The sequence below is a fragment of the Anolis sagrei genome, chromosome X (genome assembly GCF_037176765.1).
Source record: "Anolis sagrei isolate rAnoSag1 chromosome X, rAnoSag1.mat, whole genome shotgun sequence".
NCBI lineage: Eukaryota > Metazoa > Chordata > Lepidosauria > Squamata > Dactyloidae > Anolis > Anolis sagrei.
In genome coordinates this window covers 45,217,392-45,245,035 of record NC_090034.1, presented here as the reverse complement: position 1 = coordinate 45,245,035, position 27,644 = coordinate 45,217,392, and the positions used below count along the sequence as shown (strand labels likewise).

Genomic DNA, 27,644 nt, shown 5'->3' with positions numbered 1-27,644 from the left:
TGGGGAAAAATAATTTTAATTGTTCGCTCAGTTAGTAATAGGTGGGTCCCGAACGCCGGGCACCCAGCTACATCCTCTTCCGCATCTTGCCCTTCTTGGTGGCTCCGCGCCCAAACGCCGAGCGGCGCATCTCTCGTAGGTGCTGGCGGTTGCGGGACTTCAGGCGTTTCAGACCTCCCGTCTGCAGGAAGCGCTCCTTGGCCTTCTTCTTCCGCTCCTTGAAGATCTGCTGCTTGGTCTTCAGCTCGGACCGGACCTTGCCCTGCTGGGGGCCACGGCTGCCGTGGGGAGATGGCGTCGGACGGGCACCTTTGGGGGAGAAACAAGAGACTCAGGTGGCGTTATTGACATGTCCTCTCTTTCTGCTTCGAAAGACACGAGGAGGGAGAATTCCAGACCAGATGAGAACCACTGTCCAGACTTATGAGCCATTGACCACCTAATGGGGCCTGGAGTCCAACAACATCTGAATAGCCCCAGCATCCCCACCCGAAGTCAAGGTAGCATTCCCAACCTTGCAAAAATGTTGATCAAGGATGCAGAGGTTGTTGGATTGCAACAAGATCAGCGGCCAGGTTGCTAAGGGGAGCAAACTACAGGGAGTGGTCAACCCCCCTGTTTAAACAGCTCCACTGACTGCCGATAAATTTCCGGTCCCAATTCAAGGTGCAGGTCATCACCTATAAAGCTCTAAACGGTTCAGGAACTGCCTATCTTTGTGACTACATCTTCCCCTGCGAACCCACACGATCTTTGAGATCCTCTGGGGAAGCTCTTCTCTCACTTCCACCTCGGTCTCAGGTGTGGCTGTTGAGGATGAGAGAAAGGGCCTTCTCAGTCGTGGTCCCCGGCTCAGGAACTCCCTCCCTAGGGAGATCAGGCAAGCACCTCTCTGTCCACTTTCCGCAAGGACTTAAAGATGTGGATGTTCCACTGTGCTTTTGACTAGGCAATTCCCTGGACAGCTGGCCCCAGTTAGGACCCAAAAATCTTGTCCTTAACCACTTTACTATTGTTATATCAAAATCTTGAATGATAAATTCTTCTTATCATATAGCTGCTATTTGATATATGCACTTTACTCACTAACTACCCTCTATCGTTGTTGGCACCAGTCCGCCCACCCACAATGAGACAATGAATACTGGCTGTTGGTTCTGATGTTTGTTTTATACATTGCATAATGTTGTTTATCTTGTTATATTGCTTTTTGTTATTCTTTGGTGATTATGTATTTTAATGTGTTATGTTTTCACTGTATTGTTGAGCTTGTTCACATTTAAGCCACGCCGATTCCCTTCAGGGAGATGGAGGCAGGGTATAAAAATACAGTTGTTGTTGTTATTATTATTATTATTATCATTATTACTTCCACCATTACAGATCCTGACTAAGGATGATGGGAGTGAGTTTACAACCTCTGCTTGGTTCCCTGAGATTTCAGCGGCCTGACAATCCCTCTTCTAGGAAAAAAAAATCCATGCATATCTATCCACCACCATCCTGAGCCTTGCCTTAAAATCATGCAGTTTGAATTTCCCGCTCTCCTGCCATGCTTTTCTGTGCACACAATGTGGAACAGCACAATTTTACTGGGAAAATGGAGTGCAAAACTCAGAGGCGTCTGGACATCAAAGGATAAAGCAAGGGTTTGGGGAAAGTGGGTCACAGTTCAGGACGGCACCAATGCCCTCTCCTCACCTCTCCCTTTCCTTTTCTTTCCTGCCCGGTGCTCGCTTTCCGCCTCCACGTCAGAGTCCTGCTCATCAATCTTGTTCCGCTTTTTCCATTTCTCGTAGCTGTGGGCAAGCAGGGTCAGGAAGTCTAACGTTCCGAGAATGTCCCTTTGTAACTTGCCAGAGTACCCTTCCTCCCTCCCTTGCTGAAAACCATCTAGGAAAGGCAAGCTCTCACTCCTGGCTGCCAATGAAATCAGACAAAACTTCCATCTTGTCTGTTCCTTTGTCTCTGAACCCAGATTGGGCAGGAAAGACGCCCCTTGGCACTATACCACCCCACCCAGCAGAAGGATACAGGTTCCGGTTGTAGGAGCTGCTGATGTACGCTCCGCTCTCAGTGCGGATCTTCTTCTTATCCTCCTGGCCGGTCTGTCCCACAAACCGCTTCTTCTTCCGATCCCTGGAATGTGACATTAGTGACCAAAATATATATTACTTCCCAAGGGGATGATTTGCCTACTCCATAGGCTAAAGTAGCTGGAAGGCAACAACAACAACAACAATAACAACTTTCTTTTTATTCCCCACCAACCATCTCCCAAAGAGACTTGGGGCGGCTTACCAGGGACAAGCCTGAAAATTACTAATAGAACACAACCATTTAAAAACATCAGACAAAATATAAAACAATCACAATTGTAAACAACATCAAAACAATATGGCTGAGAAAAAGAACAACAGGAGCTCCCATTCCATGCTTTGTTGCCTAAACCATCCCCATAATTTTAAGACGGCACAGCGTTTGAGAAAATAAAAGAGAGTTCCCGTTGGTTTCACGATGGCTCCAAATGGTTGCCACCTGAAGAGGCAAATTGATCCTTCCTAATTGAACTAAAGTGCATGCCTCTCCTAAAAGGGTTCCTGCCATTCTGATTTTCCCCAGTAATTAACATGAAAAAACAGGCATCATTTTAAAAAATTGCTCCTCGTCCTTTCGGCTAAGATGAAAGGTAGCGATTTTTTCAAAAATTAAAATGGTTCAAATGGACGAGGCTTGAGCGTGAGTTTTTATGCTGGAGGGGGGGCAGCTTTCAGAAGTAGGAGGGCGTTTTAGGTCCCTGGAAAGGCTGCACTGACTTGCAAAATAATAATTTTTATCTATATTCATAATAAATGAAAATATGTATGTGGGTTTGGCTGGGCTGCCAACTTTCACAGGCAGGCTCCCATTTCCACAAACAGCTATGCGAAGCCACCAATGGCCCTCCCTCCAATGACATTGCAAGTTATAGCGAGCACTGTGAACATATCCAAGAGCCCTGCCAATGTCCTCCACAAACACCATACTGCCCACCACCTAGGTAAGGGCTTTCATTGGGGGACAACATCATCCTAAATTTTATGCATTTCCCCCACCACAGACATCCCAGTGTTTCTGACTCCCTCAATTGGTGTGGAATTTGCATAACCCCGCCCACTGCCTCTCCCATAACCCTTTCCTACTCTTTTCTGAAGGGCACAGCAAACAGAGTGGGATTGATCAGCAACTGAACATACCGGAGGGGGTTGGGAGACTGACTCACCAAAGGCCCTCCCTCTAATGACATTCCAAATTATAGTGATCACTGTGAACAAATCCAAGAGCCCTGCCAATGTCCTCCACAAACACCATACTGCCCACCACCCAGGTGAGGGCTTTCATTTGGGGACAATATCATCCTAGATTTTATGTGTTTCCTCTACCACAGACATCTCAGTGTTTCTGACTCTTCTCTATTACTGTGGAATTTGCGTGGCCCTTCCCACTACCTCTCCCATAACATTTTCCTAGTCTTTTCTGTACAGTGCAGAAAACAGAGTGGGATTGATCAGCAACTGAACATACTGGAGGGGGGTTGGAAGACTAACGCAACATGATGGAAGACGTAGTTCACCCTGCATCAAGACTCTGTGACCTCCACCAACAAAGGACCTCCACCTGTGACCTCCACCAACAAAGGACCTCCACCAACAAAGGACCACATCTGGCACACAGAACCCTCATGACAAACAAAAAATACTGGAGGGCTTTCACCTTGATTTGGGGGAGTTTTCGTTCACTTTCATCCAGAGAGCACTGTGAAACCAAATGATGATGGATCTGGACCACACTTGGCACACATATCCAATACCCCCAAATTTGAATACTGGAGGGGTATGGGAGAGATTGACCTTGATTTCTGGGACTTGTACTTCACCTACAACTAGAGAAACTGTGAACCCTGCCGACAATGGACCTGGATCAAACTTGGCACACAGAACTCCCATGACCAACTGGAGGGGTTTGAGGTGACTGACCCACCATGGTGGGAGTTGTTCATCCTGCAGCCAGAGACCCCACGGACCACACTGAAGATGCATGTAGAGAGCAAACTTGCCCAACACGACAGACTTTAAATACTGATGGATTTTCTCGTGGTTAACCTGGCATGATGTGAGTTGTAGTTCACCACAACCCTATGCATTTTGTAAAATAAAAAAAAGACTTTTTCAAATAACCCAGGCAACGCTGGGTACCCAAGCTAATAATAATAATAATAATATATAATTTTGCTCCCAAATGTCCTCCCAAGTGCATACTAAAAATAGTATGTCAGAGAGCTCCAAAATACATTCAGTCCAATAAAGGCCATTTGGGGGCATCTAGGGCTATAAAAAGTTTGACCCATGGACCAAACATTGCCCATTGGCTTCATGCAGAAGGCCAATCACTGTAGGGATTCCCTATGAATGTGGTGACATCTCCATCCAACGAACAAACAAGTTTTAAAAGTTCCCTTTGTGAAATGAAAAAATGCCAGCGTTGGAATATGCCTTCTCCATGCAACATCTCCGGGCGAAACAGAAAAAAGAAATACAATTTATAAGACATTCTCACCATTTCAGGAGCTTCTTGTTCTTGTTCATGTTTTCATTCTCATCGCCCATCAGATCCAGGACGGCGCCCGAAGCCTGCTGCTCAAAGGCACTGCTTTCTCTGCCGACGCAGAGCCTGGATGGAAATGAGAATATAGGGAAATGGCAGTGCCTGATCCAACTGGCAGATACTTGCTGTATTCCTATAAGGCTGGGTGGCTAGCAGGTCTTTTGGGAGGAAAGTCAAGCACGGAAGCTGGGAACTTTTGTGCACTGAGGGTTAAGTCCCACTGTTTGGGGATCGCCAGGAAAAAAGAAAGCTGGCACCAAGCTTGGCAATGACTCTTTGGGGGAGAAAAACATCTCTCTCATGACACTATGCAACAAAACTTTCTGTTCCTGCTTTGAAAAGTATTCTTTCCTGTTTAATTGTATGGTCCTTACTTTGAAAGTTATTCTACTCCAGAAATTTGGTTTTTGTGGCTGCCACAAACTATGTTGAATTGGTTGAGACTTGATAATGAGATTGAAAAAATAGAGCAAAATGTGCTGTCGCAGGATGTCCCACAAAAACAAACTGTTACAGTTAGATCAACTTTACCCATGTTTTTATGATAGAACCAATTAGGAAATGACATTGATAACCCAGGAATCAAAACCATGTTGCATAGTTTTACAATGTATTTCATGTTGATTTTTAATTTTAACTCAAATGTATTTTAATTGTATACTGTGGTTAAGGCACTGAATTTTTGCCTATCTGTAAGCTGCCTTGAGTCCCCTTCAGGGTAGAGAAAGGCGGGATAGAAATAATGTAAATAAATAGTGTTATTTGCTATCCCATTTTGTATCAGAAAATATAATAATAATAATAATTAGAATAATAATAATAATACTTTATTTATACCCTGCCACCATCTCCCCAAGGGACTCAGAGCGGCTTACATGAGGCCAAGCCCAACAGTACATCAATAAACAAAAGCAATAAACAAAAACAATAAATACAATACAATTAATATAAATCACATATAAACAATAACTAATAAACAGTAATACACAAGGATTTAAAAAACCTATGGCCGGGCAAATGCAGCAGTTTAAAAAATTAAAAATATGCCAAGAACTGGACCTGAGATCTTCCGTGTCCAAAAGCATGTGCTCTACCACTGTTGAGATTCAAGTGGAAACTCTTTTGGGCCACCTACCCGCGCTCAGAGTCAAAATCCTTGGGCCGGTAGGGGATGTAGAACTCTTTCTCCGGCTGCACTGACAGCCGCTGCTTCTTCTTCTCTGTGTCCTTTCTTGTTGGGTTCTGCTTCCGTTTCCTTCCTACCACACTGGAGAAGACCTCCTGGGAGAAAAGTGGAAGGAAAGGTTAGGAAACACTGGACACTGGGAAGGGAGATCTGGAGAACCGGAAACACAAATTCCCAATCCTACTGTTGAGGCCTGTGAAGCCTCTGAGGATGAGGATAGGGATTTTCTGATTGAGCCTGGTGTTTCTGTGGGGGAAAGCAAAAGTGTTTTTTGAGATGATGGGAATGTTTTGGGTAGATCTGTTGTCGAGGAAACAGGCAATGATTCTCATGGGAATCAGCCAGGTTTTGACTCTGAAAGGAATGTGGAAGAGACAAGAGGGTTACCGATAACCCAGCGTTTACAGCTCAGATGGGATAGTGCGAAACAGAGACAAATTCATTGTTTCCAGAGGCTGAAAGATAAACAAGGGGAACCCAGATGTGAGAAAGAGTGATGTCATGGGCAAGAGGGAGTATTCTGAAGGAATTGGAGTTAATGTTCGGTGGGGAGATCAACACTGAATTTGCCTGTCTTAGGAGCTCCAAGTTAGGAGTTCTGTTCTTGGGTCTGTATCTGTTTAAGTTCCATGCACCCTGTTTGGATTAGAAATCTTCTTTCAAGTAGCAAGCTTTTGGATTATGGTTATGTTCATGTTTTCAAGCTTTTGGATATAATTCTAGTTTAAGTGCAACCATCCTTGGATTGCAGTTTCTTGCTTTTTGCCTTCATGATTTTTGGAATTCATATTCAGAGTTGGTCACTGCTTTTTGTTAAGCTCCTGGAAATCTAGCTGATGGATGTCACTTTGAAACTTTTGACTGGATGACTGCATGGAGCACTGTTACCTTCCCGCCAGAGCGGTACCTATTGATCTACTCACATTTGCATGTTTTTGAATGTCTAGATTGGCAGAAGCTGGGGCTAACAACGGGAGCTCACCCCGCTCCCCTGATTCAAACCAGTGATCTTTTGGTTCAGCAGTGGGTTTAACCCACTGCGCCACTGTGGTTCCATCAAAGCAGATAAACCACGTTATCTGCTTTGAACTGGATTATGAGTCTACATGGCCATATAATCCAGTTCAAAGCAGATAATCTGGATTTTATACGGCAGTGTAGAAGGGGCCGTGGTGGACACAAGACACGAGTTTAAAATTCATGATTAAAACTGACTGGGTGGGCCTTCTGGAAGAGGAAGGTGTTCAGATCTGTTTGAAATTCCAACTGCTCATTTAGCCATCGGATCTGAGCTTTGCATTACATCACTTCCAGTTATATCACTTCTACTAGCTTTATATCTCTTCCAGTCACTATTCCCAACCAAAACCCCCAAAAAGAGGCTTTGGAGGGGTCTTTGGGGTGGCAAACGGTCCCATAATTGCATCAATCTTCAAAACAAGAAACGGGATGGCTTCTACAGGCTGCAAAAGTGAACTTCAGGGCCAAACACAGACAAATAAGATTGTGCTAATTTACTCAATGCATACAAACCAGAGACGGCACAGCCTACTCTGTTAGAGCATGTGCAGAGTGCCTGCAGGAGTACCCACCTGAATGTGCTCTTCCCCTTCCTCCTGTGCTTCTTGTGCAGCAGGAGGAGTCGCTGGGGCTTTTGCGGCTGCCAAGGACAACCTCTCCTGCTGCTTCCGCTGGTGGCGGTCGATAAGCTGCCGGTCACAGTTCCGCTTGGCACGCATGACGTCACTGGCCAAGGTCTTCTTGGTGGCATTGATCTCAAAGATGGTCTAAGGAAACACAGCAGCAGCATTTACATGGGGCAAGCTGAGGACTTTGTCTCCTTCTGTAACAGAGGCTGGATGGCCATCTGTCAGGGATGCTTTGAATGTAATTTTCCTGCTTCTTGGCAGGGGGTTGGACTGGATGGCCCATGAGGTCTCTTCCAACTCTAGGATTCTATGATTCTTGCCCTTGACAGGCCTAAGATCAGCCACAGATATGGACGCAGAAGCCACTTTGGGTAGAGTTGGATCTGATCAAAACAGACTGACTCTGACTTTACAATATTTATTTATTTGCTACATTTCTATACCACCCCTTGCAGCCCCCAGGCGACTCAATGCGGTTCACAAGGCAACAATTCTATGCCAACAACATCATAAAAACATTTAAAACATTTAAAAGCATTAACATATCAATTAAGACCATAACAAATGAATAAAAACAAATCATTTCGTCTCCTACATAATAACGTAATCTGATCTCATAGTCCAATTCTTCCATATTCCTATGTCTGTTACACTGCCTTTTCAAACGCCTGCTTGAACAGCCAGGTTTTGACTTTTTTTCAGAAAGTCAAAAGGGAGGGAGCTGATCTAATGTCCCTAGGAAGGGTGTTCCATAGCCGAGAGGCCACCACTGAGAAGGCCCTGTCTCTCATCCCTGCCAAATGAATTTGTGACGCAGACGGAGTTGAGAGCAGGGCCCCCCAGACAATCTTAACATCCTACATGGTTCATAAAGGGAGATGCGTTCGGACAGGTAAGCTGGGCCAGAACCGTTTAGGGCTTTATAGGCTAACGCCAGCACTTTGAATTGTGCCTGGTAGCAAACTGGCAGCCAGTGGAGCTGGCGCAACATGCTCAGGAAGCTCTTATGTTCAGGAAGTTCTCTTCCTTATCCTTTCAGTCTAATTTCTTTCCCTGCCATTTGAACCCTTTGCTCCCTTGTGCCCTGGTCTGTAGAGCAGCAGAAAGTTAGTTTTCCCCCTCCCTCCTCCTCCTCAACGGGACACCCTTTTACATCTTGAAACATGGTTCTCACGTTCCCTCTCTACCTTCTCTTCTCCCAGTTAAACATCCCCCAGGAGGAAAGAAGGAAGGAAAAAGCGAAGGGAGGGAGGAAGAGAAGGGTGAAAGGAAGGAAGGGTGGAACGGAATGGAGGAAGGGAGGAAAGAAAGGAGGCAACACAAAAGGGAAGGAAGGAAGGAAGGAAGGAAGGAAGGAAGGAAGGAAGGAAGGAGAAAGGGAGAGGGAAGGAGGAAGGAAAGAGGGAAGGAAGGAAAGACAAAAGGGTGGAAGGAAGGAAGGGAGGGAAGGATGGAAGGGTGGAAGGGAATGCAAGTAGGGAGGAAAGAAGGAAGGAAACAAAAAAGGGAAGGAAGAAAGAAGAAAGAGAGGGAAGGAGGGAGGAAAGAGGGAAGGAAACACAAAAAGGGAAGGGAGGGAGGGAGGGTGGGTGGAAGGTAATGGAGGGAGGGAGGAAAGAAGGAAGGAAAAAGAGAAGGATGGAAGGGAGGAAGAGATGGATGAGAGGAAGGAAGGGTGGAAGGAAGGAAGGAGAAAGAGAGAGAGGGAAGGAGGGAGGGAGGAAAGAGGGAAGGAAGGACCAAATGGTGGAAGGCAGGAAGGGAATAAGAGAAGGGACGGAAGGAAGGAAACACAAAAGGGAAGGAAGGAAGGAGGGGGGGGGGGAGGAGGGAGGGAGGGAGGGTAAAAGGAAGGGAGGGAGGGAGGGAGGGAGGGAGGGATGGTGAGAAAGAGGAGGGGCTGAGAAAAGAGCCTAAGGGGGCGCATCTGGCCCCCGGGACTGGGTTTACCCATAACTGATTTACCCCCTAGGAAGCATTCATATTGCCGTCAGTGATATAGTCTTAAGAGAGAAAAGGTGGCATGTAAATAAATAAACAAACAACAACAGCAATGCTCCCTGGAAGATAAACAGGGTGCAAATAGAACCAATCCCTACACTTACAGCCTTGGAACGATAGGTTTTGATGCTGTCCACAAACTTGAGCCGCTCCATCTCATCCCCCTCAAAGCGTGAACCTTACAAGAGGGAAAGAAAAAAAGAAAAATGGGTTCAAATCTCTCCTCAGCCATGACACCGAGCAAGGCGACAGAAAAGTCTTTCCAAGTTACTTTCCCCAGCAAAGGCAACACTCACTGAACAAAGGGTGGATGCCCAGGAGGCTGAAGTCCATCTCTTTGACCCGCTTGATGGATTCGGACGAGGGAGCCGGGCGCGATTTCTGGTACTGCTTTTGGGCATTGTCAGCAACCTGGCGAAGGCTCTGCAGCTCCTGGGAACGTTCGTGGCCCGTCTGCAGCAAGCTTTCCTCATCGTCGATGATGCTTTGTGGGACGCGGCCAAACATGCCGTCTGTATCTGAAAGGGATTAACAGAAGAGCTGGTGAGGAACCCAGGGACTTTCAACTGGTTCTGTTTCCCCCAGGCAAGGAGAATGGCAAACCAAGCAAATTGCTAAAAAAGAGGAAAATAGACGCTGATAGTAGCATTGTGATTAACACCACGGAGCATAAGGAGTCTATATCTGTTTACGAACTGTTTGCTAAACAAATTTTCTTAACTCTGGACACTTTAAATTTGATATGTTCCAAGCTAGAATATATATACAAAAGAAACGAGAAGATGCTAATTTTAATTCTCCTGCGTTTATGAATCCCACAATTGGAATAACGCCAAAAGAACGCCAAGAAGAAACAGATAAGACGCAGCCTGTAATTAGGCAAGACCAATTATTGAGACGACACTCAATTGTAAACAAAAGAAGCAAAACAAGGATAACAGAACTTCGCCATTCCGAAACAAAACATTTTAAATTCAATCCTTGTCAACTGGAATTTTGTATTTCACCAAAATTAATAAACTGGAACAGATGGGGTAACAAAATTCATGTATTTAAACTAATTTTGCAGGGTCTCCTGTTGGTGGATGCCACTGCAATGAACCAAAATGACCTACCTTTAGGCTTTTCGTGGGGACTAGCAAGGACCAGCGGCCGGCCTAGAAACAGATGCAAGTCAAAGACATAAGGGGTCTCATCTGGTGCCACAAAAGAGTAAGCTGTCCCACTCCTGCCAGCTCGGGCCACTCGACCTAAACCACAGAAAATAACAGTTGATTAAGAAGTTAGTCAGTCAAAAGATCCTTGGAAGGAGTGGAAACTTTTTTTGTAATTCCTACAGGAGAGAGGAGCAAAATCCTGTTGGTAGGTTTTGAATTATCTGTCTATTTTAAATCACATTGATTCTGGGTGACCCACGCCAGACATATAGGAAAAAAGAATACAGGAAGGGTGGATGGGTGGTGAAGAAACTAGGGTAGTGGTTCTTAACCTGGGGTCCCCAGATGTTTTTGGCCTACAACTCCCAGAAATCCTAACAGTTGATAAACTGGCTGAGGTTTCTGGGGGTTGTAGGCCAAAAACATCTGGGGACCCCAGGTTGAGAATCAACTAGGGTCTGGAGCCAACATGAGTTAACTAGACCTCAAGAACTCACCAACACGATGCAGGAAGAGCTTGGGCTTGGCCGGGAAGCTGTAATTGATGACATTGTCCAACAAAGGGATGTCAATGCCCCGAGCAGCCAAGTCGGTGACAATCAGCACAGGACACTTGCCATGGGTGAACTTGCCAATGTTGATCTTGCGAGCCGTCTGGTCCAGCGAGCTGTAGACATGGGTGCAGTCCACCCCTTGGGCTGTTAAGAGCTGCAAATGCATAGATACATTGAAGCAACCAAGAAATCGTGACTGTTTTGATTCCATGATCTTCCAGGTGACACTCTATATTTGTATAACTTGGAGATCATTCCTTTATTATATGTTGTCAAAGGCTTTCATGGCCGGAATCACTGGGTTGTTGTGAGTTTTCCGGGCTTCCTGGACATGTTCCAGAAGCATTCTCTCCTGACATTTCACCCACATCTATGGCAGGCATCCTCCGAGGTTGTGAGGTCTATTGGAAACTAGGTAAGTGGGGTTTATATCTGTGGAATGTCCAGGGTGGGATAAAGAAATCTTGTCTGCTTGAGGCAAGTGTGAATGTTGCAACTGGCCACATTGATTAGCACTGAATAGCCTTGCAGCTTCAAAGCCTGGCTGCTTCCTGCCTGGGGGAATCCTTTGTTGGACAAGCAACAGGGGAATTCCTGACATGAAACAATCAGGACCAGATAACACCTCCCAACAAAGGATTCCTCCAGGCAGGAAGCAGCCAGTCTTTGAAGATGTAAGGTTATTCAATGCTAATCAAGGAGGCCAATGGCAACATTCACACTTGCCTCCATGTTGGAGATGCAAAATGTAGAAAGGCACCTTCTTCCATGTCTGGTGGACCTGTAAGGTGGTAAGAAATATTTGGAAAAAGTTGTTTAAAGAAACGAACAAAATGATTTCTAAGAAGATCAAGAAAAACCCAGAAATGTACCTACTGGGTCTATTTCAGGAGAGAATTCATAAAGAGGTAGAAATCTGCCAATATAGTTTATTGCAAGAATTATAATGTCAAAAGGAGGAGGAGGAGGAGGAGGGGGGGAGGAGGAGGAGGAAGAAGAAGGAGGAGGAGGAGGAGGTGAAGAAGATGATGATGATGACAATGATGAATCTGGCACAAGCCTGTAAAGGTGGTCCCAATGGTGATCGGCACACAGGGTGCAGTGCCTAAAGACCTTGGCCTGCACTTAAACACAATTGGCGCTGACAAAATTACCACCTGTCAGCTGCAAAAGGCCGCCCTACTTGGATCTGCATGCATTATTTGCCGATACATCACACAGTCCTAGACACGAAGACAAACAACTGGAAAAGCTGACACAATACGAGGATTTAAAGATCGAACTGCAAAGACTGGCACAAGCCAGTAAAAGTGGTCTCAGTGGTGATCAGTACACAGGGTGCAGTGCCTAAAGACCTTGGCCTGCACTTAAACACAATTGGCGCTGACAAAATTACCACCTGTCAGCTGCAAAAGGCCAACCTACTCGGATCTGCATGCATTATTTACCAATACATCACACAGTCTTAGACACTTGGGAGACTCGCCTTTGGGTATTGAAAAAAGAAGACAAAAATAGATTTTGAAATAGCCGGACGGGGAATTTATTAGTTTAACAATAAGGACAGCTTTTTGTTAGATACTAGCTCCATATGGAATGGTGTCGAAAGTCATGGGTGGTGGTTCACGGGTGGGATTGAGGGGGTGGTGGGACTGGGGAAAGTATACTTGTATTGTGGCAGTTGAATTTTGTAGATTGTATGCTTTTTTCACATAACACAATAAAATTTTATTTTAAAAAAAGAGAAATTGAAATTGAAGTACAAGCCCTTGGTATTTGCTAGGGTTTGATTCTAGTCCCCATGTGGAAACCGAAATATGTGGATGTTCACGAACTGAGTAAAACAAAGTCTATGGGAAAAGATGGGATCTAAGGAGGGAATGTATCCTCAGGGATCTCCACATACCTCTCTCAAATACTCAGTGTGGTGCTTGGTGGCCACAAACACAATGGTCTGGTCCTGGGGCCTCACCACCGTCCTCAAGAGGTACAGCAGGAGGGCTGGCTTGTCGTCGGCGCGGACGTGATAGAAGGAGAGCTGGAGGAGTGAATGGACACAAGGCATTCAACGGTCGTTGCACATGCTAGGTGCTCTCCCTGCTTATACTCAGCTCCCTGCAACTTGGTTTTCCAGCACAAGACTACAGTCAACTTCTGGTGGGTCTAGAGCAGTGATTCTCAACCTTCCTAATGCCGCGACCCCTTAATACAGTTCCTCATGTTGTGGTGACTTGACCCCCAACCATAACATTATTTTCGTTGCTACTTCATAACTGTAATTTGCTACTGTTATGAATCATAATGTAAATATCTTATATGCAGGGTGTATTTCCATTCACTGGACCAAATTTGGCACAAATACCCAAGACACCCAAATTTGAATACTGTTGGGGTTGCGAGGGGAGAATTGATTTTCTTATTTGGGAGTTGTAGTTGCTGGGATTTATACTTCACCTACAATCAAAGAGCATTCCAAACTCCACCAATGATGAATTGAACCAAACTTGGCAGACAGAATGTCTGTGACCAACAGAAAATATTGGAAGGGTTTGGTGGGCATTGACCTTGAGTTATGGAGTTGTAGTTCACCTACATCCAGAGAGCACTGTGGATTCAAACAATGGCACGAATTCTCAATATGCCCAAATGTGAACACTGGTGGAGTCTGGGGAAAATAGACCTTGACATTTGGGAGTTGTAGTTGCTGGGATTTATACAATCTACAATCAAAGAGCATTCTGAATTCCACCAACAACGGAATTGAACCAAACTTGGCACACAGAACTCCCACAACCAACAGAAAATACTGTTTTCTGATGGTCGTTGCTGACCCCTCTGACACCCCCTCATGACCCCCCCCCCCGGGTCCCGACTCCCAGGTTGGGAAACACTGGTCTAGAGTTCCCTAGACCATCATCATCACCAATCTGACCTCATAAGCAATGTCCCTCACCTTAAGCTGCTCACTCAGCTTGGACTCCACATCCAGACGGATCAACACGGGTTCTGTGAGTCCTGAGACGGGTAAAAAGAGGGGAGGAAACCCGTGAGTATTCTCTTTCTCCTTCTGCATTGACCTAAATGCCCGCAAACTCATTGCTCAGCTGTTGCAACCCAGCCCTCTGGCAGAAAGCAAGAGAGGGATCTGAAATGTGTTTGGCTACGTCCCTGTAGCCAGATGCAAATGGATTACATTTCGGTTGAGATCTCTAGAGAATTCTAGTGAATGACATAATTTTGCAGCTGGTAACAGGAACATAGCAAGATGCTCCTCTTAAGACCATAGCCAGGTGGTTCTTCAGGAACAGCCAGGTACTTCTCCAGGATCCTAAACAGATGCATTTCCAATCTTCCCAGTTCTCCCCCAAGCATGGAATGGCTAGGGGGCTGCAGTGGATGCACCAAAAATCTGGGGAGAATTAGTGAATGATAAAACTAATCTATTTCCTGATATGGACCATCTTTGCCACACAGGATAATGATATGGCTGATCTCAAGGGGAAGTTTTGAGGCCATGATTCCAAACATGCCTTCCTATTGCCCATGCTGGCTGGGGTTGCTGGAAGCTGAAGGCCAGCAAACCAAGAGGCTTGAAGGTTCTCTACTCTGTACCTAACACTGACATGGGACACGCTATTTGTCTGCAAAATATCCACTAAGTTGAGCCCAGGCAGAGGTGTGTGTGTTCAGTCACAGGACACCACCAGTTACCAACTAAAGCGGCCTGACAACCTCGGGCATAAGACCATTCCACCAAGAACACAATGCAAGTCACCCCATGGCCACAATTGCCTTGAGACCCTAACCCTTTTCCCCTCTCGCCAGGCCCAAGGGCTTACCAGCTCGGGCAAATTCCACAAGGACTTTGGGCAAAGTGGCGGAGAAAAGCACCGTCTGGCGGCTTTCCGGAAGCCTTGAAATGATCTCCTTCAGGTGCTCTGCAAAACCCATCTCAAAGAGCCTGGTGGGAATAAGCAAGATGAGAAATCAAGCAAACCAATCAACTAGGCAGGAAGAGAAAAGAGGAGGTTCTTCCCCTCCAAAGAATAGAGATTTGAGGATCGTAATTTCCAGAGTCTGGCAAGATAGTTTGGACTTCAATGCCCAGGCGCCAATGCAAAGGACAAAAGACTGACAGAGTGCCTTCTTGGGCCTCTTCTACACTGCCATATAATCCAGATTATCAAATCAAATAATCCACATTATCTGCTTTGAACTGGATTATATGAGTCTACACTGCCATATAATCCAGTTCAAAGAAGATCATCTGGATTTTGTATGGTAGTGTAGAAGGGGCCTCAATCTTTACCATCCTTTTTACTATTTATTTTTGATATTTTGATTACTACTATTGATGATTATTACAATTCTTACTTTCAAAGGGAAACACAGAAGATTCAACCTCAGACCTTGGGCATCCAAAGCCTGTGATCTTCTCAAAACTGACAGGTCTGTACTTTCACACAATGCCACCATGAAAAAACCCAAGTGCCATCGGATGCCAATAGAAAAAGGTCATCATCCCAAGCAGTTTATAACTAACCAGGCACCAAAACTAACCTGTCTGCTTCATCAAAAACTACATATTCCACGCTTTGCAGCTTCAGCTTCATTTCGACAGCCACATGCATCAGCCGTCCAGGTGTGGCAATGATTCTGGGGACAAAGCAAATGCAATTACTGAATCAGACAAAAAGGGCAGGGCACCTCACAACCCACAGCTCGCTGTTTATGGCAGTGTTTCTCAACCTTCCTAATGCCGTGACCCCTTAATACAGTCCCTCATGTTGTGGCAACCTCCAACCATAACATTATTTTCATTGCTACTTCATAACAGTCATTTTGCTACTGTTATGAGCTGCAATGTAAATACCTGATGTGCAGGAGGTATTTTAATTCACTGGACCAAATTTGGCACAAATACCCAATATACGCAAATTTGAATACTGGTGTGTTTGGTTTTGTCCTTTGGGAGTTGTAGTTGCTGGGATTTATAGTTAACCTATAATCAAAGAGCATTCTGAAATCCACCAACAATGGAATTGAACCAATCTTGACACACAAAACTTCCATGACTAGCAGAAAATACTGGAAGGGTTTGGTGGGCATTGACCTTGAGTTCTGGAATTGTAGTTTACCTACATCCAGAGAGCACTGTAAACTTAGACAATGATGGATCTGGACCAAACTTGGCACAAACACTCAACATGCCCAAATGTGAACACTGGTGGAGTTTGGGGGAAATAGAGTTTGACATTTGTGAGTTGTTGTTGCTGGGATTTATAGTTCACCTACAATCAAAGAGGATTCTGAACTCCATCAACGATGGAACTGAACCAAATTTGGAGCACAGAACTCCCACGACCAACAGAAAATGCTGTGTTTTCTTATGGTCTTTGGCGACCCCTCTGACACCCTGTTGAGTCCCAACGCCCAGGTTGAGAAATGCTCATCTATGGAGTTCAAGGCTAGGATAGGAGAAAATGGAAAATCCAAAAGGCTAGTCATTGCATTCCAAAGTCAGAGGCTGGATGGCTGTCTGTCGGCATGGCTTGGTTTGTTTCTTCCTGCGTGTCAGAAAGGGCTTAGACTAGATGGCTCTGGGAGGTCTCTTCCAACTCTAGGGTCCCATCACTACAAATTCCAGTAACAAAATAGCCTTTCACCCTTTCCCTGTAAAATCTGCTCAATCGGCCACAATTTTCACTTGCTAAAAAATCCTTTCAAATACCATGCAACCCAGAAGGCCTTTCCTTGAACGTTCAAGACTCACATGTCAGGGTTTTCATGGAGAGCAGCAAACTGGTCTTCCATTCTGGAAAAGAAAGAGCAAATCTAGAAAGATGTGGGAACAGAAAATGATTCCAAAACAAAATATCGGCCAACTCCCTAAACTGTGGCCCTGTAGATGTTTCAACTACAACTCCCATGAGCCTTCATCCTGCACAGTCAATTGTGAAGGATAATGGGAGGCAAAGTCCTGCAACAGCAAACAGATTAACACAGTCTTCTTTGCAAAGGAAACCTTACTTGTCTCCTCCGAGGATCAGGGCCGTTTTCAAGCCAGCGAATCGACCAAGCTGCAGGAGGAAAGAAATAAAGAGATCATCATCATCATCATCATCATCATCATCATCATCATCATCTTTATTTATACCCTGCCACCATCTCCCCAATGGGGACTCGGAGCGGCTTACATGGGGCCAAGCCCGGACAACAAATTACAACAAAATAAAACCAGAGCATAAGCAATAAACAACACCATCAAATTACATCAAGAAATAAAAAAATTATAAACACAGTCATAAAATAACATTCCAATAAGCACAATCACAATAACAATGGGCGGGATAAAAACGATTCAAAGACTCTAATGGGATAAAAATAGGAGCAAGTTATCTGCAGGGAACTCATAAAAACACACATAGTTGTGAAGCTAAACTTCCCATTTGGAGGGTGTGTATTCCAGTGGGAAGAGCGTTGAGGGGTGCAATGGTGTCATATTGTGCACCTACTCGCCAAAGGCGCAGCGCAAGAGCCAGGTTTTAAGGTACTTTTTGAATGTTTCTAGAAAAGGAGCTTTCCTGATCTCTCCAGGTAAAGAGTTCCAAAGCCAGGGAGCCACAGAGGAGAAGGCTTTCTCCCTTGTGCCCACAAAGCGAGCTTGTGAGATTGGTAGGGGTGAAAGGAGGGCCTCCCCCGAAGATCTAAGGGCCTGGGTTGGTACGTGGAGAGAGATACGGTCACGAAGGTAGGCGGGTCCCAAACGGTTTAGGGCTTTGTAGGTGATAACCTGTACCTTGAATTGGGACCGGAAAATAAACAGCAGCCAGTGGAGATCCTTAAACTGAAGTGTTATTTTTATGGTACAAAAACAAGGCTGTGACAACTCTGACCCTCTTCAGTTCCTAAACGCCCCATAGCAAGAGATGTTGGGAGTTGAAAGCTAAACCATCTGGAGGTCCAACAGCTTCCAAACCCTGGGTGAATCTCCACTGTGGGACTAATGTAGTTCGACTTCACTTTGGACCTACCTCCTTGGTGAACTTGAGGGTCTGCAGGGCCAGTTCCCGGGTGGGCGACAAGATGAGGGCCCGGGCACCCGTCTTGGCACTGTGGGCCTTCAGCTTCTCAAACATAGGGATGAGGAAGCAGGCCGTCTTCCCGCTCCCGGTCCTTGCCATGGCCACCACGTCTTTGCCGTCCAGGATCACCGGAATGGTCTGGAAAGCAAGCCAAGTCCGCATCAAGAGGGGGAAGACAGTTCAGTGATTGATGGAAATGCGGGGAAAAGGTGGGCACTTTTTCTCATATATGGTGGTCATGTAAAAAGGCCCAGGAATACTGAGCACAAATACCGTAAATACTCAAGTATAAGCCGACCTGAATATAGGCCGAGGCACCTAATTTTCCACAAAAACTGGAAAAATCCATTGACTCAAGTATAAGCCGAGGGTGGGAAATGCAGCAGCTACTGGTAAATTTCAAAATAAAAATAGATACTAATAAAACTACAATAATTAAGGCATCAGTAGGTTGGATGTTTTTAAATATTGACATAAAACTGTAATTTAAGATAAGACTGCCAATCTCTGAATTAAATCATTTTTCTAACCTTCTTCAATGTATGTAAATGTGCTTGCGTATCCTTCCAATAATAATAATAGAGTAAAATAATAAATGTAATAAAAAATAATAGAGTAAAATAATGGAAGTGTAATAACAACAGTAATAACAGAGTGAAATAAATGTAGTAATAATAATAATAGAGAGTAAAATAATAAATGTAATAATAATAATAAATCAAATCAAATAATACATGTAATAAAAACAATAACAAATAGTGTAAAATCATAAATGTAATAAACTAATAGAGTAAAATAATGTAAATGTCATAATAATAATTAAGAATAAAATAAAAAGTGTAATAAAAACAATACTAATAACAGAGCAAAACAATAACCTTGACTTGAGCATAAGCCAAGAGGAACTTTTTTAGCCTAAAAGGGGGGTTGGAAAACTAGGCTTATACTCAAGTATATACAGTACTTACATTTTTTGAAGACAATTGTTAATGTCAAATTTGAAATGAAACCTGAACTCTGTCTGCTTGGGATGTTAGATGAACAACTCAATACAAAATGTGGAAGGTTATTGCTATACGTGACAAGAACAGCAAGAATGACCTACGTTCAAAGATGGAAAGACTCAATGATTCCGTACCAAGATGATCGGCTTAGGAAAATAAGCAAATTTGTGGAAATTATTAAACTTACTAGGTTGATTAAGGAGAAATCTCTAACTAACTTTAAGAAAGACTGGGGCCTATTCATTGTGTTCTTCCAGCAAAGATGAGGCCAAACCTCCATCACTGGGGGGGGGGGGGGGGGTGTTGGACCAGAAGTGTATTATTCTGTGCGGAAAGGATGGACCAATGGTGCCTACACTGTAGAATGAATGCAGTTTGGCCCCACTTGGACTGCCCTGGCTCAATGCTATGGAAAAGACATGCTTGCCTAATCTCCCTTGCAAGGGCATTCCAGACCCAGGGGGCCACCACTGAGGAAGCCCTCTCCCTCATCCCCATCAACCATGCTTGTGACGGTAGCGGGAAGGAGAGGACCTCCCCAGCAGATCTTAGCGCCCGCGCTAGTTCATAGAGAGGGATGCAGTCACAAAGATAGGCTGGACCCAAACCATTTAGGGCTTTGTAAGTAATGACATGCACTTAGAATTGGGACCGGAAATGTATTTGCAGCCAATTGAGCTTCTTTAGTAGGGGCGTCGTGCGATTCCTATAGCTATGTGGACTCTGATAGTTCAATTCAAAGCAGGTATTGTGGGTTATTCTGCCTTGATATTCTGGGTTATATGGCTCTGTGGAAGGGACCTTCGATTGTTTGTAGTTATTGTTTCTTTGATGTTTATTATTATAATAATTAAATAATTATAATTATAGAGCTAACTTATATAGGGCCCTTCCACACAAGGCAGAAATAATAGTTTGATTCCACTTTAATTTCATATGGAATTCTGGGATTTGTAGTTGTAGCTATCATTATATTAATTATTATTATGTTTATTTCTTTGTGACCACATCTCCCCCCATGAACCGGTGTGGTCTCTAAGATCTGCTGGGGAGGCTCTCCTCTCACTTCTACCACCGTCACAAGCATGGTTGGTGGGGACGAGGGAGAGGCCCTTCTCAGTGGTGGCCCCCCCGACTTTGGAACACCCTTCCCAGGGAGATTAGGCAAGCCCCCACATTGTCCTCTTTTTGCAGGGATTTGAAAACCTGGATGTTCTAGCAAGCATTCAAGAATGACTAGTCCCTAGTGATATAGGCTGGGCCCTTAGGCTGCCAGACAGTACTCTGTTCTACATCTCATCCACTTCTCCGGCCCTATGTACGCTATTTGCACTATCCCTTGCCCATCCCTTTTTTAACTCGGTCATGCTCATTTTAGTTATTTTGCTTTTGTATTTCATGATGCTTTTGTTTTAATGTATGTTGTTTTCATAGAATCATAGAGTTGGAAGAGACCACGTGGGCCATCCGTCCAACCCCATTCTGTCAAGAAGCAGGAAAATCGCACTCAAAGCACCCCCAAGAGATGGCCATCCAGCCTCTGTTTAAAAGCCTCCAAAGGAGCCTCCACCACACTTCGGGGCAGAGTTCCACTGCTGAACAGCTCTCACAGTTAGGAAGTTCTTCCTAATGTTCAGGTGGAATCTCCTTTCCGGCAGTTTGAAGCCACTGTTCTGCATCCTAGTCTCCAGGGCAGCAGAAAACAAGCTTGCTCCCTCCTCCCTATGACTTCCTCTCACATCTTGATACCTGGCCCTCATTATGTCTCCTCACAGCCTTCTTTTCTGCAGGCTAAACTTGCCCAGCTCTTTAAGCCCCTCCTCATAGGGCTTGTTCTCAAAGCACTTGATCATTTTAGTCGCCCTCCTCTGGACACATTCCAGCTTGTCAACATCTCCCTGAAATTGCAGTGCCCGGAACTGGACATAGTGTGATTCCAGGTAAAGTGGTCTGACCAAGGCAGAAGAGAGGGGTAACATGACTTCCCTAGATCTAGGCACTAGACTCCTATTGATGCAGGCCAAAATCCCATTGGTTTTTTTAGCTGCCACATGACATTGTTGGTTCATGCTTAACTTTTTGTTCACGAGGACTCCAAGATCTTTTTTCACACGTATTGCCATTGAACCAAGCATCGTCCCCCATTCTGTATCTTTGCATTTCATTTTTTATGCCTAAGTGGAGTGTCTTGCATTTGTCCCTGTTGAACTTCCTTTTGTGAGCTTTGGCCCATCAGCTCTCTAACCTGTTAAATATCACTTTGAATTCTGTTCCCGTCTTCTGGAGTATTCGTTATCCCTCCCAATTTGGTCCCATCTGCAAACTTGATGATCATGCCTTCTAACCCTTCATCTAAGTCATTAATAAAGATGTTGAACAGAATCCGGCCCAGGACAGACTCCACTCGTCACTTCTTTCCAGGATGAAGAGGAAGCATTGGTGAGCACCCTTTGGGTTCGTTCGCTTAACCAATTACAGTTCCCCTAACCGTAGTTTTGCCCAGCCCATGTTTGACTAGCTTGTTTGCCAGAAGGTCATAGGGGACTTTGTAGATTGTTTTTGCTTTTATGTGTTGTGGACATTCTGTCCCATGTGTATGCCTATGGGACATGGTGGTGGGGTATAAATAAAGTTTTATTTATTTATTTTTATTTATACCCCACTTTGTCTCTCCCAAATGAGACTCAAAGCAGATTAATATAAAAGCATTTGCATACAATTTAAAATATACAAATACGCAAACATTAAAACAGAGTTAAATAAACAGTATCCTATAGGATGTAGTAGACGAATTCTAGAAACATTATTTTCATCTTTTGTTGTTGATATTGTTTTGTTTTTTGTTTGCTTTTTTACATATTTCTGTATGTAACTTTTGCTTTAATCTGTCTAAATTAAAAACAATTATAAATGGGGAAAAGCTTAAGCCAAACGCCCTGTTCCCTATCCAGGGTACCGTATATACTCGAATATAAGCTGACCCGAATATAAGCCGAGACACCGACTTTTAGCATTAAAAAACGTATTGACTCGAGTATAAGCCGAGGATGGAAAATGCAGTAGCTACTGGTCAATTTCAAAATAAACATAGATACCAATACAATTACATTAATTGAGGCATCAGTAGATTAAATTTTTTGAATATTTACATAGAATTGTAATATAAGATAAGCCTGTCCAACTCTGATTAAACCATTATTCTCCCTTTCTTCAATGTAAATGTGCTTACGTATCCTTCCAATAATAGAGTAAAACAATAAATGTAATAATAACAATAATAAAGTAAAATAATAAATGTAATAATAATAATAGAGTAAAATGATAAATATAGTAATAATGAATAGAGTAAAATAATAACTGTAATAATAATAATAATAATAATAATAATAATAATAATAATAAACAGAATAAAATAATAAATAACCTTGACTCGAGTATAAGCCGAGTGGGACTTTCTCAGCCTAAAAAAAGGGCTGAGAAACTAGGTTTATACTTGAGTATATACACTACATCTACAATGTAGAATGAATGCAGTTTGGCCCCACTTGAATTGCCCTGGCTCCGTGCTATGGAAAAGACATGCACACACTACAGTATGATTCCCGTATCCATGGCAGATCTTTACTATGTAAACCCTAAATAAGATGAACACCATGGGGGTTCTTCTCACCTTCCTTTGGATGGGAGTCGGGATCTTGTAGCCCTTTTTCATTACGCCTTTGAAAACAGGGTAGCTGAGACCTGAAAGAGAAAATACTTTAGGAAGGATCCATGTCATTCCTAAGGAGCAGGTACATGATGATGATGATGAAGAAGAAGAAAGAAGTCGTCCAATATAGCTAGAGGGCATTAGGTTGCCTATATTTGCTGTGTCAGGACTGAAACTCGTTATTTTCAAAAATATATTTGTACTGCATGCAATTTGATATCCCTATCCAAATTATAAGGTATGTAAGACATATAATTTTTAAAAAGGGACAAAACTCAAACCCACAGATGTCCATACACCCATAACGATTTGCATACATCATCCTTAATATCATTATTATATCAATACTAGCTGTCCCCTGCCATGCGTTGCTGTGGCCCAGTCTGTTGATCTGGAAAATAAAGTAATGAGAAAGTGTTGGTTTCTAATATATGTAATTTCTTTATGCTTATGGGTAAACAGTATTTCTTGCTATTTGTCGGTGTTGCTGTGGAGAGTGTTTGGTTTGCCCACCCTGGAACATACAACATATTATTGTCCTTCTTTAAGGGTCCCTTTCAAATCTAAAATACTATATCTCTCGGTGTGAGAATCATATCTATCTACCTATCTAGCTATCTATATCTAGGGCTGGATGGCTCTTTGTCAGGAGGACTTTGATTACGTTTTCTTGTCCTGATGAAGGGAGTTGGATTGGATGGCCTTAAGTATTTTCTGTTGGTCATGGGAGTTCTGTGTGGGAAGTTTTCCCTGATCTGTCGTTCATGGGGTTCAGAATGCTCTTTGATTGTAGGTGAACTGTGAATCCCAGTGACTACAACTCCCAAATGTCAAGGTCTATTTCCCCCAAACTCCATCTGTGTTCATATTTGGCGTATTGAGTGCATGTGCCAAGTTTGGTCCAGATCCATCATTGTTTTGAGTCCACAGTGCTCTCTGGATGTAGGTGAACTACAACTCCCAAACTCAAGGTTAATGCCCACCAAGCCCTTCCAATATTGTATTGTCGAAGGCTTTCATGGCTGGAATCACTAGGTTCTTGTGGGTTTTTTCGGGCTATAGGGCCATGTTCTAGAGGCATTTCTCCTGACGTTTCGCCTGCATCTATGGCAAGCATCCTCAGAGGTAGTGAGGTCTGTTGGAAATAGGACAATGGGTTTATATATCTGTGGAATGGCTGGGGTGGGGCAAAGAGCTCTTCTCTGCTGGAGCTAGGTGTGAATGTTTCAACTGATCACCTTCATTAGCATTTGAAGGCCTGGCTGAGCCTGGGAAAATCTTTTGTTGAGTGGTGTTAGGATGTGCCTGGTTGTTTCCTCTCTGCTGTTTTGCTGTTGTAATTTTAGAGGTTTTTAATACTGGTAGCCAGATTTTGTTCATTTTCATGGTCTCTTCCTTCCAATATTTTCTGTTGGTCATGGGAGTGCTGTGTGCCAAGTTTGGTTCAATTCCATCATTGATGGAGTTGATTGTAGGTGAACTATAAATCCCAGCAACTACAACTCCCAAATGACAAAATCATAATTTTTTGAGTGATGGTCACTCCTTGTGTTGTGAGACATTTTTGTTGCCAAATTTGGTGTGATTTCATTCATTGGTTCTTTTGTTTTTAAGGTACTTATGCACTGAGCATTTATATGTATATAGATTGTATTATTATGCAAGTATTATTATTAATTCATTCCCTGCTTTTCTCTTGGTTGAAACCCCCAAAGCATTGCAGTGTTTTGGACAACAACTCCCATCCTTCCTGAACACTGTACCTTGCTAGGTAAAGCCAATGCAAATGGAAAGGTTGCTGCATTTAGGTAAATGAGGAAGGCATGGTGCCAACCAAAAGGCTGGCATTTTGCTTTCTCCCTCCCCATTGCAGAAAAGTTGCTTCTCACCCATAGACTGAAAGCCTCCGGACTTCTTCTTCTTCTTGTTCTGGGCCCGAACCATTTCCTGGGTGTCCGGCTCCACATCAGAGGCGCCTTCGGATTCAGGGAAAACAGAGACTGGCATCTCATAGTCCTTCAAAGATAGGGTGGAGAGAGTTTAACGCATTAACTTTGAACATGTTTTAATTGTGTTGTCGAAAGGTTTCAAGGTCGGAATCACTGGGTTGCTGTGAGTTTTCCGGGCTGTATGGCCATGTTCCAGAAGCATTATCTCCTGACATTTCTCCCCATCTATGGCAACCATCCTCAGAGGTTGTGAGTCTGTTGGAAACTAGCAAGTGGGGTTTATATATCTGTGGAATGTCCAGGGTGGGAGAAAGAACTCTTGTCTGCTTGAGGCAAGTGTGAATGTTGCAATTGGCCACCTTGATTAGCCTTGCATGGCCTTGTATCTTAAAGTCTGTCTGCCTGGTGGAATCCTTTGTTGGACAAGCAAAGGATTGTCTTGATATGAAACAATCAGGGCCAGCTAACACCTCCCAACAATATAATAATGTATTATCCAATAAATAAAAATATTATAATATTATGTAATATAAAAATATAATATACTTGGAACAATGACAATTAGAACGGCCCGGATTACGCTTGTGGATTATGTGTTTAACTCTTACCGTAATGTATTGTTTTTAGATGTTTTAAATGTTTTAATGTACTTTTAAATTCTAATTTAATTTGTATTTAAGTGTACATTGTGTTTTAGGGCATCAAATTGTTGCCTGTATGTAAAGCCGCCTTGAGAAAGCGTGAAAAAGGCAGGGTAGAAATGTTGTAAATAAATAAATAATAGTAATGACCAAATGCTATGGGATCAAATAATATAGTATAATGTATATAACAATACATTATTATATTACTACTAGTCAGCCATCCCCTGCCACGCGTTGCTGTGGCCCAGTCTGTGTATATGTGTTTTGTGTGTGTATGCATGTGTATATATGTGGTTTCACACATGCGTTGTCATGTATTTTTTGTTTTTTGGCTTTTTAAGTCTCTTCTGCTGTGTTTTTATGAGCGATGGTCACTCGTTGTCCTGAGAGGTGTCTTGTGTCCAAATTTGGTGTCAATTCATCCAGAGGTTTTTGAGTTATGTTCATCCCACAAACGAACATTACATTTTTATTTATATAGATATAATAAAATATAATAATATATAATAACATAGTATAATAAATACCCAATGCTATGGGTTCAAGAAATACAATATAATATAACAATACATTATTATATCACAATATAATATAATAATATATAATAGGTAAAGGTTTCCCTTGACATTAAGTCTAGTCGTGTCCGACTCTGGGGGGTGGTGCTCATCTCCATTTCTAAGCCGAAGAACTGGCATTGTCCATAGACACCTCCAAGGTCATGTGGCCAGCATGACTGCATGGAACACCGTTACCTTCCCACAGAAGTAGTACCTATTGATCTACTCACATTTGTGTGTTTTCAAACTGCTAGTTTGTCAGAAGCTGGGCCTAACAGTGGGAGCTCACACCACTCCCAGGATTCGAACTGCCAACCTTTTGGTCAGCAAGTTTAGTGGTTTAACTCTTTTGTCTGTTAGAATCATAGAATCATAGAATCAAAGAGTTGGAAGAGACCTCATGGGCCATCCAGTCCAACCCCCTGCCAAGAAGCAGGAATATTGCATTCAAATCACCCCTGACAGATGGCCATCCAGCCTCTGTTTAAAAGCGTCCAAAGAAGGAGCCTCCACCACACTCCGGGGCAGAGAGTTCCACTGCTGAACGGCTCTCACAGTCAGTAAGTTCTTCCTCATGTTCAGATGGAATCTTCTCTCTTGTAGTTTGAAGCCGTTGTTCCGCGTCCTAGTCTCCAGGGAAGCAGAAAATAAGCTCCTCCCTGTGGCTTCCTCTCACATATTTATACATGGCTATCATATCCCCTCTCAGCCTTCTCTTCTTCAGGCTAAACATGCCCAGCTCCTTAAGCCGCTCCTCATAGGGCTTGTTCTCCAGACCTTTTATCATTTTAGTCGCTCTCCTCTGGACACATTCCAGCTTGTCAATATCTCTCTTGAATTGTGGTGCCCAGAATTGGACACAATATATGTTGGAGGTAGGTGTGAATGTTTTAATTGGCCACCTTGACTAGCATTTAATGGCCTGGCAGTTTTAAGGTCGGACTACTTACTGCCTGAGGGAAATCTTTGTTGAGAGGTGATTAGCTGTCCCTGATTGTTTCTTGTCTCGAGTTCCCCTGTTTTTGAGTGTTGTTCTTTATTTACTGTTATGATTTTAGAGGTTTGTAATACTGGTAGCCAGATTTTGTTCATTTTCATGGTTTCTTCCTTTCTGTTGAACTTGTCCACATGTGGATGATAATCTGTTTTGATAATCTGGATTATACGACAGTGTAGAAGGGGCCTAGGTCCTCCAATTAAATTCGATGCTCAACTTGGGCCAGACGTTGACAAGGCGGAGGGCCATCCAGATCCGAATGGACGACAACTCCCATTATGCCCGACCTTGCCCATGCTTGGCTTCAGGTTCAGATGGGAGAGTGGGAACTAACTCCAACTCCCATCGTCTCCGACCCTGCCCCTACCTCTTGCTCCGCCACATCCTCGTCCTTAGGCCGCCGCTTCCTTCTCCTCCGACGTCCGAAGGCCTGAGCCGGAGCCATTAGGACCCAAGATCCAGGAAGTTCTGAGCAAAGCCAGCCACGTGCAGGAAAAAAGGTTTCCTC

General features: G+C 43.7%; 1 protein-coding gene across 1 annotated transcript; it reads right to left on the bottom strand.

Moving 5' to 3' along the window:
* DDX54 (DEAD-box helicase 54) lies at positions 1-27,644 on the bottom strand. The gene is made up of 20 exons (XM_060785433.2): positions 27,504-27,644; positions 24,879-25,005; positions 22,951-23,021; positions 18,226-18,414; positions 17,222-17,271; positions 16,965-17,006; positions 15,752-15,847; positions 15,031-15,152; positions 14,145-14,206; positions 13,098-13,229; positions 11,135-11,345; positions 10,596-10,730; positions 9,777-9,998; positions 9,585-9,658; positions 7,423-7,617; positions 5,780-5,925; positions 4,597-4,710; positions 2,035-2,139; positions 1,702-1,799; positions 1-309 (listed from the first exon to the last, which is right to left on the bottom strand). The coding sequence occupies exons 1-20, from the start codon at positions 27,579-27,581 to the stop codon at positions 68-70; spliced, it is 2,511 nt and encodes an 836-aa protein (XP_060641416.2). The 5' UTR covers positions 27,582-27,644; the 3' UTR covers positions 1-67.